Here is a 22,523-nt window from a genome sequence, read left to right as displayed (position 1 = left end):
CCGCATGATTTTATAACTACCATGTTTTGTAATATCATTGGAACCAACTAAAATTTTCTTTTAATATAATTCACTTATTCCAAGAAATACCTATTAATATATAAAAAAGATTTGTTTGTGATTCACATATTTAATTCATGCTATCATCCTAAAAGAAATGGTTTAATTTCAAACATACTATTTTTTTATCGATATTCGTTTCCTAGGAAATTTTACTATAAGGTTCAACACAAAACTAAATTGGTTTCAAAGGGTCATTTTGTGAAGAACGAGAAAACTACAAGACTAAAGTGCAAAAACCATATAGAGAATAGGGACAGAATACCAAAATAAACCTATAAAATCCTACCATACACACACATCAATCACACCCGGTATATACGATTGGATGCTGCCATTACATCAATTCTCGAGAGCCAAACAACCCCTAAATTCTTTAAAGAAACCCTTCGTTAATCAAATGAAATATGTAAATTAACAGAGAGTGGGTGATGAGTGTGTGATAGCAAGAATAAAGAAAGGAGGACAAGCGTGAAAGCTCTTTCAGATAAATCAAAATTCCCCTCTCTTTGCTTACTGATTTTGGGTTTCTCTCTCTAAAATTGCAGAGAGACTTGTCTAGAGAGAGAGAAGGAGATTGTGACAACAAACACGAAGATATGTTACAGACACTCTTCTGCTTCATCTTCATCTTCATGTCTTCTTGAAGATAATGAATAGAGCCTCTTATATCTTCTTCTCACAAGAAGAAGAGTATGGTGTCAAAACAGCAAAATGTGTGTCCCCAAAACCCTATCTTTGCTATTGATGATGCCCTTTTGTGTGACGAACAAGAAAACGATTTCGATTTTGGATATGGGTTTGGTTCATCAGAGCACGAAAATGAAATCGTGAAGGAAAAAGATCCAAACTTTACTCATTTTCAACAGGGGCTTTTGTGGGAAGAAGATGAGCTTTCTACTCTTTTATCTAAAGAGAAAACTACCCATTTGATCTGCGATGAGTCGTTAATGGTTTTGCGAAAGGAATCTGTCGATTGGATGATTAGAATCAGTACCCATTACGGGTTTGTTGCTTTGACGACGATTTTGGCTGTTAATTACTTCGATAGGTTCTTGATTAGCACTTCTTTCCAAAGGGATAAGCCATGGATGAATCAGTTAGTTGCTGTCGCTTGCCTTTCTGTAGCTTCTAAAGTTGAAGAGATCCAAGCCCCTCTTCTCATGGATTTGCAGGTAAGCATTGTTTATACCTTTAATGTAATTAACCTGCATTCCAAGTGTTTGTGAAAATGCTTTCGATGTTATCTAGTCTGACTGATGTGAAATTAGGCGATTTCTTGTTTCTTCTTTCAGATGGATGGAACAAAATTTGTGTTTGAATCCAAAACAATCATGAAGATGGAACTTTTGGTGTTATCTTCTCTTGATTGGAAGATGAATCCTGTAACCCCTCTCGCATTCTTTGATTACATCATGCGTCGACTTAATTTAACGACTCATAATTTACATTACGAGTTCCTTCGTAGGTGTGAGCGGATTCTTCTCTCAGTCGTCAATGGTAGTAACCTCCCAAATTCAATCTCAATTTCACGAAAATTCTTCCATTTTTTCTCAACCAAAGTCGTCAATCTTTCTAAATTCTAACAACCAATGCAGATGCAAGATTTCTAGGGTTTCTTCCATCTGTAATGTCCGCTGCTATAATGTGCATTGTTAGCAAGGAGATTGAGCCTGATAACGCATCGGATTACCAAAATCAGCTTCTGAATCTTCTCAAAATCAGCAAGGTATGCGACGTTGTTCTTCATTTACTAATTCAAAACCCTTTTCACATGAATGCATATCCTAATTTCCATAAATAATAACAGGAAAACATCGATGATTGTTCTAAATTCATCACGGAGGTATCGATATCATCAAACAATCATGGAACAATCTTCTCCCAAACTCACAAACGAAAATACTCATCAGTTCCAGGAAGTCCAAGTGGTGTATTTGATGCGTATTTTAGCAGCGATAATTCTAACAATTCATGGATGATTGGATCATCAGTTTCATCGTCACCAGAAGCTCCATTAAAGAAGAATCGAGTTCAAGAGCAGCAAATGAGATTGACTCCAGTCAACCGTGTTTCCATCAGTGTTCTTAGCAACAATCATTGAGCTTCCAATTCCCAATTAATCTGCAATCTTTGAAGTATGGTATTTACTATTTTACTATTTTAATCTTTTACAATCTCATCTTGGATATTTAATTTTATTATTATAACTATGTTTCTGGTCAAACCCATGTGATGGAAAACATATATTCTACATTTGCTTCAACTATGAAGTATGAAGTATGAACAAACATATGTTTGATTTTAGAAATGTGGAGTCACATTAAATCGAGAAATTTGTGTTGCTTTCTCTTAAATTTGCTACATTTTAATCTGGGCATTCAGTACTTTCTGTGTAAGGGCAGAATTGTCTATTTGTTATTAATGCAATGCATACTTTTCATGTTATATCTTTGAATCATGCAACTTGTTGAATATTATAATTCAATAAGTTACAGGTGGGTAGGATCATAAATACATACATACCAATATATATATTTATATATTCTCAACATGCTAACAAAAGGGTATATGTTCTTGTTTGTTTGACTTTATAGTTTCTTGAACTAAGGCCTTGTAATTTTTCTTTTTTAATTAAGGATTAAAGTTTCAAGATACTTAATGTATTTATAAATTATGTCATGTATCCACATAATTAACAAAATCAAGAAAAGTGTTTTGTGATCTTGAAGATTGAATTTTGGTTCTTGTTTGTCAGACTTTTATCTTTCTTGAACTAACACTCTTAGTGTCCGAAGAAAAAAAAGAGTTAGTATTCCTGCAACCCTTAAATTGGCACGTACTGTCCAGTTTTAAAAACATCATATAAGATATAAATCAGGTTAACAAAAATTATTATTCTTGCAACCCTTAAACTAACATATATTGTCCAGTTTTAAAAGCATCATATAAGATATAATTCAGGTAAACAACGATTCAAACATGAGAGTAAACATCTTAGTTTAGAATGATTACATTATTAACAAGATGAAATAACTTCTTGAAGATAAGATTTTGATTATTTTTGTCGACTATTATTTTTCTTGAACTTAAGTTATACAAAAGAAATTTAGTAATCTAACCCTAATAGAGCAATATTATATGAGATATAAATCAGGTACGCAGTAAAACAACTGGTTAGCTGACATAAGAGTAAACGTCTTAGTTTATGATTCAAAAGGATTAGATTTTCAAGATTCTTAATATACCAACCATAACATGAATATTTTGGTAAATCGAAGAAAACCATTTAAATAATTTCTAGGAAAAAACAATTTTATGATTGAGGACAATGTAAGAGAAAATCTTCAAAAGATCAAAAGTAAAGAGTGGTATGAATGTTTGGGAGTATTTGACTTGAAAAGAAAAGATATGGGGAACCTATTGAGTTAGTGGGGTAGTCTTTGTCCCAAAGGACACTTCCTATTCATTATACCCAATGCTTTTCTCTACTTTAAGGTTGTTTAATTTATGGTTTGACATTAGTTGTAAAACAACAATAATTTCATATGATAATAATTTTGAGGTGAAAGAGAGATTTCGGAGTACTTAATTGGGCCCACCAAATAATTTTGGAATGATATATGATGAGTGCTCTCTTCCTCCTCTCATGTCAATGTTTGACTTGGTCAACTTTTTCATTATTCACTCCCTCAAAGTAAAAAAATCTTGGTGGGAATTCACTTTCTGTTACCTTTTTGTTGTTTTCTTGGTAAAATAATTTTAAAGATTTTGGTTTTTGTGAATGAGTTTAACCTTTTTTACTGTTTTATCCTTGGTTTCTGACCCATGAGAAAGCAAACCGAAACATATGATTTAGAGGGTTACTATGTCAAAGATTCAAGATTTATGAATTAAGTTTCTTGAATTTTTGTTTTTTGAAAACCCTTTTTATTGTTTCGTTATTTCTTTATGATCAAAGAGAAAGCAGACTGAAATCTGAAAATTGGTCAATTGTTATCTTAAAGATTCAATATTTATGTATGAAAACATGAAAATTAGACATTATCCTGTTAATGATTTGATATTTAAGAATTAAAACATAAGAATTAGTCGATTATTATCTTAAAGTTTCAAGATTTTTTAATAAAAATGAGAAAAATTGGACACTCATCGTCTTAAAGATTCAAGATTTAATTAAAACATGAAAAAATTAGACAATTATTATCTAAAAAGATTCATGATTTAAGAATAAACGATAGAAAAACTGAACATTCATCATCTTAAAGATTCAAGATTTATGAATGAAAACATGAAAATTAGACATTTATTATCTTAAAGATTCATTATTTATGAATAAAAAAATAGAAAAAATCGACACTCATCCTCTTAAAGATTCAAGATTTATGAATGAAAACACCAAAGTTAAAAATTTATCATCTTAATGATTCGATATATATGAATGAAAACATGAAAAATTAAACACTCAACATCTTAAAGATTCAAGATTTATGAATGAAAACATGGCAACTAAGATCCAATATTTATAATTGAAAACATGAAAATTAGACATCATCTTAAATATTCAAGGTTTACGAATGAATTTTCTTGAACTTCTTAAACCCTTTTCTGGTTAAGAGAAACCCCAAACTTTAACATTCAAACTAGATATTTAGCATCTCAATGGTTCAAGATTTATGAATGAATTTTCTTGAAATTTTATTACTATCTTTTGCTTCTAGTCAAAGAGAAAGGAAACTGAATCATACAAATAAGTCCATTTGTTGCTCTTTGATTTTTCTTTTTGTCAGAGAAAGAAACAAAAGTTTGAATACACGTATATTTGGGACCAAATTTGCAGTGGCATACGCACATCAGATTCTTATCATGCCTTTTGTTTTTGTGTGTATATGTGAAAGAAGGAATATAATTCACATATCTCTATCTACAATTCCATATTTTTTACTTTTTAGTTTGGTTTATCAAAACACAAGCCACTAAGATGACTTGTACTTTGTGCAAAAAAAGTTGTTCTGGCTTCTTTTTGTTTGCAAGGTTTGATTTTTATTTGTAAAAGACCCAACTCAAATTCTTTTTATAGTGCATATACAGAGGTGAGTTGTTGTAGACATTTTTTTTGTATTATATATAAAACCAATTAAAGTTTTTTTTTATTATTATTGGAAAATCATGTTTTTTAAGTTATTTCTTTTATTTATTAATTATATTTAACCTCTTATATGTAATAACAATTCATTTTGTATGGTGATTATATTTACACATTTAATATTTATTATTTTTCGTGTAGTTAATATTTTTTTATTAAATATATAAAATCTAAATATATTTTGTAGAAATATATTTAAAAACACATTTGTCAAAATAATCAAAATGATAAAAACATCAAATATTAAGAAAAGACCTTAGTTATCATATAATATTTTTATGTTTTTTAATTATTGTAACTATATATAGATGGGAGATAGTTAAAAAAAATTAGAAAAAACTAAAAAAAAAGTTTGAATATTGAAGATTGATTTATAATAGTCTTTTAGTAAATAAATGTTAAAATAAAGTATTATATTAAAATGATTTTCAAAGTTGTATTTATATGATTAGAAAAAACTAAATATATATCATCGCTGATTTCATCATATATTTTGTAAATTTGCACCAAGATATCAATCAATATGATTTATTAGATATTATACAAGTAAAATCAAGTTGGCATACTTGGCATACTGAACATGATGAGAATGAATTGAATATAACTATAGAACTGTACTCGATAAACTAAATAAGTTATTTCTGTAGCATTTAATAAGACTGGAACTAGACTTTTACAAACAAAAACAAATTAAATTAAATTAACAAATTGTTCTTAATACAGGATTCATAAATTCTGCCCATGCATTTATCATATCAGATCTAGATTAAATTGAATACGCAATTTTAATCAAATACTTAACCTCAATCTTATTGTATAACTAATGGATTCCTTGATTGTCTCCTGTATATTTGTTTATATATTTGTTTTCCTTAGTTTCGTCTTATCTGTTATATTTTCCTTTCCTGATGTATATCATGTATATATTTTGATCGTGGTTAATGGGAAAATATAGACTTCTGTTCTATCAATTCTTTATGGTATCAAAGCAAGCAAAATAAAACCCTAAATCAGAAAACCTTCATTCACCATGACCGGCCAAGGTCATTCCAGATCACAACTCACCATACTACATCCATGCTTCTGATTATCCCTGACATATGCACGTAAGTGAAGCCTTCACCGATAGCAACTATGTTGATTGGTCTCAAGAGATGATCAATTTTCTTTTTGCCAAAAACAAGACCAACTTTATAGATGGAACCATTAAGAAGCCTGACCCTACCGCTGCAGAATACATGATCTGGATGAGGTATGATGCGATGATAAAAGGATGGTTGAACACAACCATGGAGAAGGAGATAAGAAATACCGTTAAATACGCTAGCACAGCAGAAGAGATGTGAAAGGATTTAAAGGAAAGATTTGGAAAACATAATGCTCCAAGAGCATATGAAATCAAACAAACCTTTACAACGACACGACAAGATGGAAGTTATGTCTCCACATACTACACGAAGCTTCGTGTATTGTGGGATGAGCCTGAATCTGCTCTTTCCACTTCAAGATGCTCTCGTGGAAATTGCTCCTGTGAAATTGGAAGAAAGCCAGTTGAATTGAAGGACAAAGAAAAACTCTGAGTTTTTACTGGGACTAGATAATGAATTTTCCACCATTAGAACACAAATCTTGGCCATGAACCCCATACCAACTATTGACATATCATATCCTCTTGTGTCAGAAGATGAACAACAAAGGACCATAGTGATTGGGAAGAGACCTGTTGTCGATACAACAATCTTTTAGGCTTTCATTCCATCAAAACGAGGTAATCAAAAGGAAGGGAAGTGAAGCTTTGGCGACCAAGTTGAACATTACAATTTCTGTGGGATGGATGGTCATAATCGGGAGGGATGCTTCAAACGCATTGGATATCCTGACTGGTGGCAAGGAAAGGGTACAAAGCGGGAAAAGACGAAGCCCAAAGCTGCTTGTGTTGAATCAGAAGCGAGTCCTTTACAGAGGCTAACCAACGAGGAATACCAACAATTTCTGAATTTCTTCACTGAAAAGGAGAAGGGAGATTCTCCATTTGTTGCCAATATGGCATCCACTGTACCTACTGTGCACCCAACAAGTAACTTTTATGAGAAAGGTAATTGGATCATTGACATAGGTGATGGGTTTTGAGCAAAACAACAATCCTATGGTGCACATGCAAACCCTAAAACTTTGGATCTAGGTTTTTCTAATTGTACATGCAATAATCATCCAAAGCTTGTAAACCCTAATCTATAATATAATCAAAATCATCATAATGAAACAAGTAAGAATAATACCTTTCAGTAGGGGTGAGCATTTGGACCGGCCCGGACCGAACCGGACCGGACCGGCTCTTGGACCGGACCGGTTATGGAGAATTTTGTGGACCATGGACCGGACCGGATGAGTCGTGTCCGTGTCCGTGTCCGTGTCCAGGTCCGGGTTTTTCGGTTTTTGGACCCGTTTGGACCGGTACAACTTTAATTGCTTAGAATATAATAAGTAATCTACATTGATGTATAATATTATAACTTGCAAAATTAATATGTTCCCGTTTCACGCCTAACTAATCTACATTGATGTATAATATTATAACTTGCAATTTCCAAAAATTAATTTTCCAAATAAAAGCAACTAACATATAAATCAAGTTCACCAACAAAAGTTAATAATTTTAAGACAAACATACAAAAGTATTACCGTAACAACAAAAATCATAGTTTAAACTTTAAAATCAATCAAACTAACAAATTTCATAAACTCATAATCTAATCTTTCATTGGCCTCTTCCCCATATCATTGTCATTCATATGTAACATATTTAAAGCTTGTGCAATCTCTACATAAACACACATGAAAATGCTGTTAGTATTTAATAAAAAGTAATAATTGTATAAAAAAAGAATAAAAATTGTAATTTTTTTACCCAAAGCTATATCATCAACGTTGTCAACTATCGGATTTGTAAACTTTATCACCCAATATTGGGTGCATAACAAAGCTTCAACTATCAATGTCGATAAACTAGTTTAATACTCACTTACAACTCTACCACAAGTGCTAAACGCGGACTAGGAATTATAGTATAAAATAATACTAAAAAGATGAAATATTTCAGCTTTGATAGCTCTACATTGAAGGATTGTAACTCAATGAATATAATACCAAAATAAACAAAATTATAGTCTAAATTCATCTACAAATTGTAAACTAAATGTTGGAAAAAACCGTAGGTCAATCCGACTTAAAACGAATGAGTTATAGGTGTTTAAAAAACATCACAGATTATAAAATCTTGCTAAAAAGCTGAATTTTTTCAGCTTTGATAGCTCTACTTTGAAGGATTGTAACTCAGTGAATATAATACCAAAATAAACAAAATTATAGTCTAAACTCATCTACAAACTGTAAACTAAATGTTGGAAAAAATCGGAGGTCAATCCGACTTAAAACGAATGAGTTATGGGTGTTTAACAAACGTCACGGCTTACAAAATGTTGCTGAAAAGCTGAATTTTTTCAGCTTTGATAGCTCTACTTTGAAGACTTGTAACATGGTAAATATAATACCAAAATAAACAAAATTATAGTCTAAATTCATCTACAAACTGTAAACTAAATGTTGGAAAAAACCGCATGTCAATCCGACTTAAAACGAATGAGTTATGTGTGTTTAAAAAACATCACAAAAATCTTAATCATGTCTAACCGGTTCTAAACCCGGTAAAAACCGGACCGGACCGGGAAAAAAACCGGACCGGTCCGACGAGAAATCTTAGAACCGAGAACCGGCCCGGGGGTCCAAAAAAACGGTCCGGTCCGGTCCACCGGTCCAAATGCTCACCCCTACCTTTCAGTTGTAGTTTGAAGATCCTTGCCTTTGAGAGCTTAGTATCACAAGTATAATACCTCTAATCGATTACAAACACCAAGAGCAATTGGAGAATGTTAGAGAGAGGAGGAGGAGGCTCAAAATCAGCTGGTGATTCTTCTAAAGTTTCAAGTGGCCGATTTTGGGATGCCATGGGGTTCCTTATATAGTTAAGGAATTAGGGTTTCAGTCAAATACCTAATCTGGTTGCTTAAGCCCTAAGCAGTCCATAGGAATCTTCCAGAATCCTTATCATGGAGGAAATCTAGTGGGCTTCCACAAGGATTTCGTCCACCCCTCTCCTTAGGGTTCCTCAGCTCATATTGCAATTATCTTATAATTACAATATCATTCCCCTTATTTCAATTAACCTCTTTTGACCGCAAAATTAATTCTTGACCAATATTAATTAAATAATATGATTTCTCTTTTAATGTATTATTCACATAATATATTAATAAATCACATTTATCCTCTTTCTCCATTATTCATCCAGTCAAGCTGTTTTGGTGAAGGAAACCCAAAAGGACCATGCTACAATCGGGTCAAGTACATACCAAATATAGTTATGGGCTTAGACACATAATCCAACAACAAGTACAACAAATCACATCACTCACAAAACTTTGGTCCTTGAAAATAAAACTAGTGGTCCTCATGAAACTCCTGTTATTATACCAAATGGTGAAAGGATTGTTGTTGAAGGAAAAGGAGACCACACCCTTTAAAAGTGGAATTAAGATAAAAGGAGTCTTACATGTTCCTAAATTTAATTGAAATCTTCTATCTGTTAGTAAATTATCAAGGGATCTCCATTGTGCAGTGACATTTTCTACGGAATTCTTTGTTATGTGGAACTTAATTTCGAGGACATTGATTGGATCGGGTGAGTGTCAAGATGGTCTATAATGGATGAGGATGAATGAGAATAAAATACAAGCTATGATTCCGAGCGTTGATGTATGGCACAAACGTCCAGGTCATGCTTCAAAATCAAGACTTTCTCACACTGATTTTCTTAAGAATGCTTATGTTAAAAATAAAGATTGGCTTTGTGATTCTTGTTCCAAAGCTAAACACACAAGGTTACCTTTTCCTGTTGGTTCTATTAAAACACATGATTGTTTTCAGTTAATACATTGTGATATTTGGGGTCCATATCGTACTCTTTCGACTTCACGTGCGAATTATTTTCTTACCGTTGTAGATGATTATAGTAGGGCTGTTTGGGTTTTCCTCTTTAAACATGAAAATGATGTCGGTCGTCATTTAATTGATTTTCATAAATGGGTAAAAGCACAGTTTGAAAAGAGCATCAAGAGACTTAGGTGTGAGAATGGTGGAGAATTCACATCAAACCGCATGCTTGAGTTTTATGTTGATTAAGGGATGACTTTCTAGACGACTTCTCCACATACCCCTCAACAAAATAGGGTTTTGGAACGAAAATATAGACATCTACTCGAGACGGTACGTGCTTTAAGGTTTAATGCAAACGTACCAACGAAATTTTGGGGACAATGCATATTAACGACTACTTACTTAAGTAATCGATTACCCTCGGAAGTGATAGAAAACAAAACACCCTACGAGATCTTATATCACCAAAAACCAGATTATGATCTCCTAATGGTTTTTATGTGATTGGCGTATTTCAAGAGCACGAAAAATGTAACATCCAGAAATTCAGGTAAAGCTATTTAACCCTTCCATTTTGTCAAGTTGTCAAGATTGGTCCCTTGAGAGAGTTCTTGTAGCTAATGAGTACGTTGGGCGTACTGGGGAGTACGCTGCGCGTACTCATACACTTAATTTGGATGCAGACTCGCCTGGGTACACTAGGCCTACCCAGGGTTACGCTGGGCGTAACGGGTCCAGATGCAAACCCTAAATGTTTGGCTTGTGCGCTATTTAAAGGATGCTAAGGCTCATTTCTCATCCTACATATCAGAGAGTGAAACCCTAAGAGAGAGCCTTCCATCGTCCTTAGCTTGAGTGTGTGTGTTTTGGAGCTAAAAGTGTCTTGGTGTGTTAATGAAGAAGAAGAAAAAGAGCTTGTGGAGGCTAGGGATTGAAGTGCAAGTTTGGATTTGAGATCTTCAGAGAAAGGAGCTTCATCTAGAGGTATAAAGTTCAAAACTTTCCTCTTTATTTGGTTTGATGTTGCATGAACCATTTATAGGGTTAAAAGTCCCAAAGGTGGAGACTTTATGAGTGTAATGTACCACATGGACCTAGATCTGTTCCATTTCAGTGATATTTGGGTTATAGATCCATAAAAATTATGTAACACCCAAAAATTCAAGCCAATTTAAACTTTTAAAAACATTTCAAATCCATTAACCGTTACAAACTTGTTTTAAAACATATCACATCAGAGTATTCCAGAAATAAAGTCATAAAAAGTGAGGAGCTGTACAATCACGCCTTTTCCTTGCCACGATCCCCTGAAGTACCTGAAACAATAAACTGAAACTGTAAGCCCGAAAGCTTAGTGAGTTACCCTCAAAATACCGATACACATACAGTCCACATAACGATATCAACAATATCATAACATTACAAACTGAACAGAACAACATGCACTGGGTCCACAGCTCTTCAAGCTGGACTGCCCCCTGGGCCCTCAGTACGAGTCTGGAATGCCTACCGGGCCCTCAACTCATATCTGGAATGCCTACCGGTCCCTCAACTCATATCTGGAATGCTCCCGAGTCCTCAGTATCAGCCTGGAATGCCTACCGGACCCTCAACTCATATCTGGAATACTCTAGGGTTTGTTGGCTACCGCACGGAGCAGTACAACCTCAACCCATCCCACATAGCATGTCGACATGTATCATGACTAATGCACATATAAATAATCATACAGTATCACAGGCAGTCCTACAAATCTACCCGACTAGCATATCAACTGGCATTCATCAGTAACTCAACTCAACATATCAATAACTACTAGGATGTCAAATCCAATGGGCCAGCCTTGGTGCCTTAGACCCCTTAGTATAGTGAGGATAACTCATTTTGCAACTTCCGAACCGAATCACAAGAGCACAATCCCGAAGAACCGCCTCACACTCCAATACCTATATCCATCAATAACCATTGACATAAATATCCAAATTACCATAATACCCCTGAAGGTCAAAGTCAAAGTTCTCAATCAAAGCCAACCTTCCTGATTAACTCTACTCGCCGAGTCAAACCGTCGACTCGCTGAGTTCTCATATCCAGAAAACTCTCATAGCACGACTTAATTCACCGAGTTGCCCCAAGAATCTTCGAGTCCAACGATCTCTGAGTTCCATCCTGACCAACTCACTGAGTCCCCAACCGAATCACTAATCCAAGGCTTTAACTGAAAGAGGTTAGGTTCTACGAGCAGACTCGCTGAGTCCAAGAACAGACTCGTCGAGTTCACTACAATCTTCAATAGACTCGCCGAGTTGTTCTTCCAACTCGTCGAGTCCAAGCTCATCATCATAAGACTCGCCGAGTCGCCCATGCGACTCGTCGAGTTACTACGCTACTAAATGTCTGATCTCTAGGCCGACTCACCGAGTCATCTCCCAGACTCGCCGAGGTCATACGTGCATTCTCTTAATCTCGAGTCACCGAGCTACTCCTTTGCTCCAAACAATAGATCTGGGTCTCTAGAATCCATTAGCAACATAAAGTTGCCACCTTTACGTGCTTCTTGCCCCAAAATACCAAAATGCAAGCTAGAAAGGGACTTAACTCTTGGGGAAGGGCTTTTGCATAACAACTAGAAAGGCTTTATGCATCAATGATCCATATAGAACTCAGATCTGGAGTTTCAACTCCAGATCTAACTCATGCTTCAAGATCTCATCAATATTTCTCCAACCAAACCCTAAAACTCGATGAAAATGGAACTAGAAAGGAGAAGGCCAAGGATAACGATTCCTTACCTCCAAAATGATCTCCCACTGAAGTATAATCCGGATCTCTTCAAGTCTCCTTGATCCAAGCTTCTTGATCTTCAAGATTCCTTCATAAATCACACCAAATTGCTTCCAAGTCTTCTCACAAAAGAAATTAGGGCTTCTGGATCTTAAAGGGTAGCAAAGAGGCTGAGGGTGGGTTATAATGTGCTTTTTATAGGGCACAACCCCCGGGATTAGGGTTTTCTCCCTTCAGCACCAACTCATCGAGTACAAGCCGCCGACTCGGCGAGTTGGCCACTTAAACCCGCGACAAATCCCACTCCGACTCGGCGAGTAAGCATGCCAACTTGTCGAGTCCTTTTCCTTAATTTACAATTTAAGCCATTCAACAACACCTCTGGAATTTGGGGTGTTACAACTCTCCCCCACTTAAATTAGGCTTCGTCCTCGAAGCCTACTGCAGTATACGCTTCAGAACAAACCCCTTGCACGGCAGATTCCGATTTCTCAATCAACTCATGCTCTTACAAACCCTACTTCTGTATCTCTCTTAAAATGTCTTATTCGCACGTGGAATCCTTGCCACTATTCCAAGCCAACCATCGGTCTTTCAACTCCATATCACCACATATCAGTCACATATCACCCGATGATACCATCCCTTCAAACCAGGAACACACCTTCGCGCCCTGCGAACGCTAGATACCACAAACACCCACTGAGCTTTGTTAAGACACTAATCCATCTTCCTTCGCCCATGGTTGGCGATAACCCTGGTAACTTGCAACCTGGAACGAACCCTATTTTCACTTTTGATTCTTTACCTCATGCGCTGACAGGATACCGCATCCTTCAGCTCCCATAACCCATCAACCAACATCTCGCGTAACCACTTGTACCTGGCCCAATCAGCCTCGGGCTGTAATACCGGGCACGCCCATAACGGGTCCAGACTACTCCCGAGTCTGTTAACCTGTTGTCTCACCTTCCTCTGTCCAAAACTCCAATCTGGAACCACTATCCTCCTCTTCCTCTTCCAAGGAGACTAAAAACATGGTTGCGTATCATCCAACATGGCCACAACCTCAACGGGCATCCTACCCGTAAGAGCTTCCATATATCTTGTACAACCCGAGTGCTTACTATCACTAACTGAAGTACTTTCGATCATCCATTTACACTACTGCTTTCCTTTCAGAGGACCCACACTCCTTCCGGAGTTACATACCTTTCCTTTCCAAGAAATCTACTCAACAACCCTTACCGCACTTATAAGTGCCACTGAGCTAAACTCCACTCTACACTATCTATGTAGAGAGACTGTTATTCCCGAACTCCCATATACTCCGAATCCGATCACATACTAACTAGGCCCACGCACGGCCTCCAGCCAAGTCCATCATCATGATTAATACTTGGGGCCAGACTATCTCGATTACCATTGCATGGTGACATATTCACTCATTCTCCTCATACTGATCCACTATCACATACAGAGTCTTCAGCATGACTGGACCGCCTTTCCAGGCCTTCAGCCTATCTGGACCACTCTCAGAACCTTCAGCATGTCTGGACCGTTCCCTGAGATCATAATACAACTATATATGAAACTCAGTTCTAACCTCATAACTTGAAGTTCAAGGACCTACCCTTGTATTTCGCACAAATCTTGTGATTCCTTGCAGCTGATTACGGCTCGCCCGAACCTCAACAATATTTCCATTCCGAAAGCGCTCCAACAGAAGAATGAACAACTAGGATCACTAGGCCTACAACCTATGACTGGAATACCCCTACAAGGCCCTCAGCATAGGTCAGGATTGCCTTTGAGCCCACAACATGAGTCTGGTATACCCCACCTGACCCTCAGCTCATGACTGGAATGCTCCTGATAAACTATCAACCTTGTCCAAAAGAAAACCTAACCAACGTCCTTTACAACACCAACCTGTGCTACCATGTTGAAATCCCATTATGCATGATCCACCTATAGATCAAGTTGCTTATCCAAGCAAAATCCTGCAACCCTTGGTCGCACTCGACCCCAGAATAGAATGTTAGACGAACTTTAGATCCAACTTGCAGACTATAACCCAGACCTGATCACACGTACATCGAATCAACTCTAATTCCATCATAAATACCCGCCGTTACACATGAAGAACCACTACCATTAACATAATTGGGATTCCTTAAATTCACATTCACTCGCCACAAAGCCCATACTAGATCGAGACTGATCCGATTCTACCAATACATAACTAGCCCGAGAAGACTTCCACAATTATCCTGAAGGTTACCGCAACATGAGTCTAATACAAATCAAAATTCTATTTCACCATTGGGGAGAAACATACCCCAAAGACTTTTGGAACATAAACACAATGCATAAGGGAATGGGTGGCACGATCCTAGCGTCGCAACTGTCACCTCTTGAATCCCATTCGGAGAATTCCTGCTCCCTGAGGGTTCACAACTTAATGTGTGTCCGAGCATTCTGGAAAATATAATCTGAGTAGCAACAGACAAAACCATCGATGGCTGATGCTCAACCTGAGAATTACCAATTCTCCCCCACTTAGAACGCTAACCACCACCCACTGGTGTGAAGCCCAACATAAGTTAGCTGACAATCCCTGATGCTTGAATGATCCCACTCTAAAATCTTGAAGTCCAAAGATAGATGCTCTACTAATACTTCATCAACAAGCTATTTCCCTTGGCACTCTCATACGCCAATTAATAACGGTTACTAAGAACCATTGAATCCTGACAATATCGGATAATCATCTTGTGGAACCCTATCCGCAAACCTCCCACATAATACCCCCTTTTTTTTAATCCCTGATCTCTAATCACCTACAATCCTTTGATAATAAATTTCTCCTAACACCTCCAATGGCCTAACCACTCATTAAACTTCGCGACACATAAATCAAAGAGAACAGGAAACTAACCCGAAATTACAACTTGTCCACATTCAACAGTATTCCAAGAAAAAATAAAAACCGATCACAAACGATTTGACAACAATATTATTACAGAATGGGGGCTTTCCAACTACATACCAACGACTTCTTGCGGTTCTACCTTGAACTCCTGAAGAACGATGACTGCTGGAACCTGAATTCCTTCCGTCCTTAATGCAGGACAGCTAGGCCTGAAATGACCTGACTGGTGACAGTGAAAGCATATCTGATCCTTCTTGCAATCCAGCTGCACATGCCCTCTCTCCCCGCACTTGTAGCACCTAAATTTGTGAAAAGCAATTCCGTGGGTTCCCCCACACTTGCCACACACCTCCTGACTTCCAGTACTTAGGTTAGCTGTCTCTAACTCTTCGTCCTCTGCTGAAAAGTCTCTCCCCCTCTTTCCTAGTTGTGACCCCACCACCGGCACTCCCCCAGAAGTCATCCCGGTAGCAACATCTCTCACAGATTGCAACGCTGCAACATGCTCCTTAAACTTGGCGATCACCCTGGCGGTGACCCGGTCCACAACACCGAACAATTCTTCTCGCAAAATCTGAGAAACCTCCACGGAAACCATCTCTCGTAACTGATCGACGGACAATACCGGCCTATCCCGGCCACTCGCTTCCGATCCTGATCCGGATCCCGCCTCAAATCGATTCGCCATCACCATACTGAACATATACCAGGAAGATATCAGGTAATCCACATACACGACAGGGAACCTACTCCCAACTAAACCCTAGGGGTTGTGACTTCCTTGCTACGCGTATGGGTCCTGTGCTTTCAGTAGTACGGGCCCATACTACCTTCCACACCTACCCATATTTGTCTCAAGTATGACCACAACACCCTAAAAATATTCATAACATAGCGAGCGATCCGTCCTCACTCCTAGAGGAATGCTAAATATCTCATAACTAGCCTCCCAGCCCCTCACTACCCACCCATCCAGCAACTGCCACACGACCCTCCATTGGTGCCAGTTAACTATTGCATGAATATAATCACATACCGCATGGCTTAAACAATCTTAGACTAAAATATTTAATCCCACAACGGTTGGAATCAGATAAGAGCTGCACAGCAAGACCAAATCCCTTACCCTAAGACCATTTAACCAATGTAGCATGTGATTTGGAGTATTCACCCAATAGTGAGTTCACACGCGAAAGAGTCATACAACAATCAATGAGGTAATCTACATAAGATAAGGCATCAAAGATCAGGCAATTCTATCATATGGTTCCTGAGGATCCCTATCTTAGTACTATCATGTTGTCCTAACATATCCCAATATCAAATAACGGTATGGTAATTTGGGGTCTACTTATTGGCTCCGGCTGATCGTACACTCTGCATCCTCTACTTATTTTGAAAACCTTTTAAAATCATTTTAAAATCTTTTCCTTGATTTGAGACTGGATTCACACAAGTGTTCCTCCAATTCACTCAAACCAAAGGCTCTGATACCAACTTATAGCACCCAAAAATTCAAGCCAATTTAAACTTTTAAAAACATTTCAAATCCATTAACCATTACGAACTTGTTTCAAAATGTATCATATCAGAGTATCCCAGAAACAAAGTCATAAAAAGTGAGGAGCTGTACGATCACGCCTTTGCCTTGCCACGATCCCCTGAAGTACCTGAAACAATAAACTGAAACTGTAAGCCCAAAAGCTTAGTGAGTTACCCCCAAAATACTGATACACATACAATCCACATAACGATATCAGCAATATCATAACATTACAAGCTGAACAGAACAACATGCACTGGGTCCATAGCTCTTCAAGCTGGACTACCCCCTGGGCCCTTAGTACGATTCTGGAATGCCTACCGGGCCCTCAGCTCGTATCTGGAATGCCATCGAGCCCTCAGTACGAGTCTGTAATGCCTACCGGGCCCTCAGCTCGTATCTAGAATGCTCCCGAGTCCTCAGTATGAGTCTGGAATGCGTACCAGGCCCTCAGCTCATATCTGGAATACTCTAGGGTTTGTTGGCTACCGCACAAAGCAGTACAAACCTCAACCCATCCCACATAACATGTAGACATGTATCATGACTAATGCACATACAAATAATCATACAGTATCACAGGTAGTCCTACAGATCTACCCGACTAGCATATCAACTGGCATTCGTCACTAACTCAACTCAACATATCAATAACTACTAGGATGTCAAATCCAATGGGCCGGCCTTGGTACCTTAGACCCCTTAGTATAGTGAGGATACCTCACCTTGCAACTGCCGAACCGAATCACAAGAGCACAATCCTAAAGCACCGCCTCAAACTCCAATACCTATATCCATCAATAACCATTGACATAAATATCCAAATTACCATAATACCCCTGAAGCTCAAAGTCAAAGTTCTCAATCAAAGTCAACCTTCCTGATTAACTCTACTCGCCGAGTCAACCCGTCGACTCACCGAGTTCTCATATCCAGAAAACTCTCATAGCACGACTTAATTCGCCGTCGCCCCAAGACTCGTCAAGTCCAACGATCTCTGAGTTCCATCCTGACCAACTAACCGAGTCCCCAACTGAATCACTAATCCAAGGCTTTAACTGAAAGAGGTTAGGTTCTACGAGCAGACTCGCTGAGTCCAAGAACAGACTCGCCGAGTTCACTACAATCTTCAATAGACTCGCCGAGTTGTTCTTCCAACTCGTCGAGTCCAAGCTCATCATCATAAGACTCACCGAGTCGCCCATGCGACTCGTCGAGTTACTACGCGACTAAATGTCTGATCTCTAGGCCGACTCGCCGAGTCATCTCCCAGAATCGCCGAGTCTATACATGCATTCTCATAATATCGAGTCACCGAGCTACTCCTTTGCTCCAAACAATAGATCTGGGTCTCTAGAATCCATTAGCAACATAAAGTTGCAACCTTTACGTGCTTCTTGCCCCAAAATACCAAAAAGCAAGCTAGAAAGGGACTTAACTCTTGGGGAAGGGCTTTTACATAACAACTAGAAAGGCTTTATGCATCAATGATCCATATAGAACTCAGATCTGGAGTTTCAACTCCAGATCTAACTCATGCTTCAAGATCTCATCAATATTTCTCCAACCAAACCCTAAAACTCGATGAAAATGGAACTAGAAAGGAGAAGGCCAAGGATAACGATTCCTTACCTCCAAAATGATCTCCCATTGAAGTATAATCTGGATCTCTTCAAGTCTCCTTGATCCAAGCTTCTTGATCTTCAAGATTCCTTCACAAATCACACTAAATTGCTTCCAAGTCTTCTCACAAACGAAATTAGGGCTTCTGGATCTCAAAGGGTAGCAAAGAGGCTGAGGGTGGTTTATAATGTGCTTTATATAAGGCACAACCCCCGGGATTAGGGTTTTCTCCCTTCAGCACCAACTCGTTGAGTACAAGCCGTCGACTCGGCGAGTTGGCCACTTAAACCCGCGACAAATCCCACTCCGACTCGGCGAATAAGCATGCCTACTCATCGAGTCCTTTTCCTTAATTTGCAATTTAAGCCCTTCAACAACACCTTTGGAATTTGGGGTGTTAGAAATTCCTTCTTGGTCGTTGTTATGAGGTCATGCTTGAATTATGAGCTTTCTAGAGTTGGGAAATGGAATGTTATGGGTGTTAGTGACTTGTTGAGCCATGCAAAGGATTAAAGTCACCAACTTTATAGATTAAGAGGCTTAGAAATGGTCAGATCTAGAAGTTAGACGTGGATCTTAACTGTTTAAGACCTCAAGAGCTTAGAGTCTAAAACTGGGAGTTACGCGGGGCGTAATCCTAGTACACGCGGCGTAAGGGGTCGCGCACCCCGTTTCTGTGAGGACGCTGGATACACCTAGCGTACATGTTTTGTACGCGCAGCGTAACCTGGAGAGTTGACTTTTTTTTGACTTTAAGGGTTTGGTCAACTTTAGGGTCTTTGAGCCATGAGAAGGGGTAAAATGGTCTTTTACCCTTCTGAGAGTACTAAGAGAGGGATTTGTCTAGCCTTGATAGATGTATTGATTTAGAGTGTTTATTTCATTTGATTAGGCGGAGGCTAGACCAGATTTTTACAGAGTTGGAGATTACCGAGTTACCCGAGGTGAGTCTTCTCACAATACTTTACCTAGAGTGGTAATTAGAGTTATGTGACAGAGTAATTTGTATGTTTTTGTAAGATGTGATTTCTATGTGATTTATGCTATGTACGTTACAGAGTTTACAGAGTTAGGACCGGAAGGTCCACAGAGTTAGGGCCAGAGAGTCCACAGAGTTATGGGACTGGAGGGTCCAACTGAGACACATTGACTAGAGGGTCAAACAGAGTTATAGCCTCGAGTGGCTAATATGTGTTGTGTGTGGTATTTTGGGGAACTCACTAAGCATTTATGCTTACAGTGTTGTGTTATGTGTTTCAGGTACCAGTGAGGATCGCGGGAAGGCGCCGACATGATCAATACACACACGAGGAGTTTTTATGCATTATGATCTTGGGTTGTGTTTCTTTGGTTGTTATATGATATAATGACAGTTTTATAATATATATGAATGAAAGTATGTTTTTGGAAATTATAAAAATTGTTTTGAAAATTTGGGGGTTACAAGTTGGTATCAGAGCCTTGGTTCGAGGGATTCGGGTGCACCTTCGGGCGTATCTGAACTCAAACTAAGGATTTGAGAGATTTTCAAAATAAATTCACAAAAATTTTCTCAAGAGTAAAAAGTTTTTGAAAGAGCAGAGCAGATTAGTGTGTACGATCAGCTAGTGCCCGAACGGTGGTTTGCCAAAATAACCTTACATTATGAGTTATGAGATATGTTATGATATGATATGCATGGTAGAGTAGGCTAGGTATTCTTATTAGGACTAGAGTGGCCTGATATGTGATGCCTTAGCCTTGGGATTTTGCTGCTAGGAGATGCTTGAGAGTGAATAGATAGCAGCGAGGAGCTTATGAGAGATCTGCTAGAGAGTAGACTATGTATAGAGAGAGTAGAGTACTTGGGGATTGGGATCCTAGGAGGAGGACTTGGGGTGAATATTGATGCCGTGTGGATGGTAGTATTGGGCCCGTACTACTGAAGACACCGGAGCAGTGCGCAACCCAAGTAAGAATCCTTGGGATACCATGGAACGAGTAGGTTCAAGTTATCGAGTGCGTGTATGTTCGAGCGAGTCTCTGATATGTTTTATGTTGTATTTTAGAGACATCATGGTTGGGACACGCCACAGACCAGGGACCAACAAAGTGAGTGATGAGGAGCTCTGCCAGATGATTCATGAGGAGGTGGATGCGGCCATCCATGCGGAGATTCCAGAGATGTTTGGGTCTATCAAGACCACTTTGATTGAGACTTTCGATGAGAGATACACGACGGTTACTGAGGCTGCAGCTACCGTAGCTGTTGCTGCTGCCAGACCTCATGGTGGCGATTCGTTGCTGTTCCGGGAGTTCAGCAACACGAAGCCACCAGAGTTTGATGGGACGCAGGATCCGATTGTTGTGATGAGATTGGGTTTCTGATATTGAGGGATGCTTCTATACGTGTTCATGTCCAGAGCATCTGAGGGTCCGGTTCGCGCTGAACCAGCTTCGCTTGGGAGCGAAGGACTGGTGGAAGTTTGTGACGATGCACTTTTCGTCTGCTGAGCTTGTCACGGTGACCTGGGAGAGGTTCACTGCTATGTTTTGTGATGAGTACGTTCCCCTGGTGGAGAGGGAACGTTTGGCCCAGGAGTTTCTAATCATCAAGCAGGGTACCGAGTCTATTACAGTGATCACCAGGATGTTTCATGAGAGGGCGATGTTCTGCCCTAAGCACGTGTCTTCCGAGCAGGCACGCATGAGTAGATATTTGAGTATTTTGTGGAGAGACATCTTCGAGCTCGTGGCGAACTCGACATACCGGACATTTGCCGAGCTTCAAGAAAATGCCTAGAAGAGTGAGATTGAGCTAGAGACTCAGGCTAGGGAGGAGGCGGAGTCTCAGGGGAGGAATCGGCGACCGGCACAATCCCAGCCGGCTGCCAAGCGGGCTAAGACCGCTGATTCGAGATCAGGGAACCAGAAGGGCCACACTTGTGGCAAGTGCTGCAAGAGTCATGAGGGGGTGTGTAGAGCAGGGTCTTACTACAAATGTGGCAAGGAGGGGCACATGGCTAAGGATTGCCCCAAGGGGTTTGCAGTTTGTTTTCACTGCAACCAGACCGGACACCGGAAGGCCGAGTGTCCGCAGCTACGAGGGTCAGCTCAAGGAGCTTCTCAGGGATCTATCCCTGCTGCTGTTCGAGCTACGGAGAGTCGGCCGGTGAAGGCCGAGGCGCTGAAGGCTCGCAGGAGAGCTTTCTAGTTGACAGCGGAGGAGGTCCGCGCAGCACCTGATGTTGTGGCTGGTATGTATTCTTTCATCTGTTATTTTGAGTTTGTGGTGTTATGCTTATATTGTGATATGCGTAGGTACATTTCTTGTGTGCTCTGTACCCACTTTGGTGTTGTTTGACTCGGGTGCGAGTCGGTATTTTGTGTTGTTAGCCTTTAGTCAGCACATCAGTATTCGTCGAGAGGCGTTGAGTCAACCTTTGCGAGTTTCCGTAGCT

At 38.9% G+C, this 22,523-nt stretch overlaps 1 protein-coding gene across 2 annotated transcripts; it reads left to right on the top strand.

The window, feature by feature from the left end:
• The first annotated feature begins 363 nt into the window (after positions 1-363).
• Positions 364-2,508, top strand: LOC111887301 (cyclin-D3-3). 2 transcript variants are annotated; one of them, XM_023883461.3, is made up of 4 exons: positions 364-1,235; positions 1,332-1,560; positions 1,659-1,789; positions 1,871-2,508. In XM_023883461.3, the coding sequence occupies exons 1-4, from the start codon at positions 756-758 to the stop codon at positions 2,162-2,164; spliced, it is 1,134 nt and encodes a 377-aa protein (XP_023739229.1). In that variant the 5' UTR covers positions 364-755; the 3' UTR covers positions 2,165-2,508. The 2 variants fall into 2 exon arrangements, with proteins under 2 accessions (XP_023739229.1, XP_023739230.1); XM_023883462.3 differs by having other exon boundaries at positions 365-1,235; positions 1,356-1,560.
• Positions 2,509-22,523: the final 20,015 nt, after the last annotated feature.

The sequence above is a fragment of the Lactuca sativa genome, chromosome 4 (genome assembly GCF_002870075.4).
Source record: "Lactuca sativa cultivar Salinas chromosome 4, Lsat_Salinas_v11, whole genome shotgun sequence".
Classification (NCBI taxonomy): domain Eukaryota; kingdom Viridiplantae; phylum Streptophyta; class Magnoliopsida; order Asterales; family Asteraceae; genus Lactuca; species Lactuca sativa.
The sequence above is the reverse complement of the archived record's forward strand: the minus strand, read 5'-3'. Positions and strand labels throughout refer to the sequence as shown.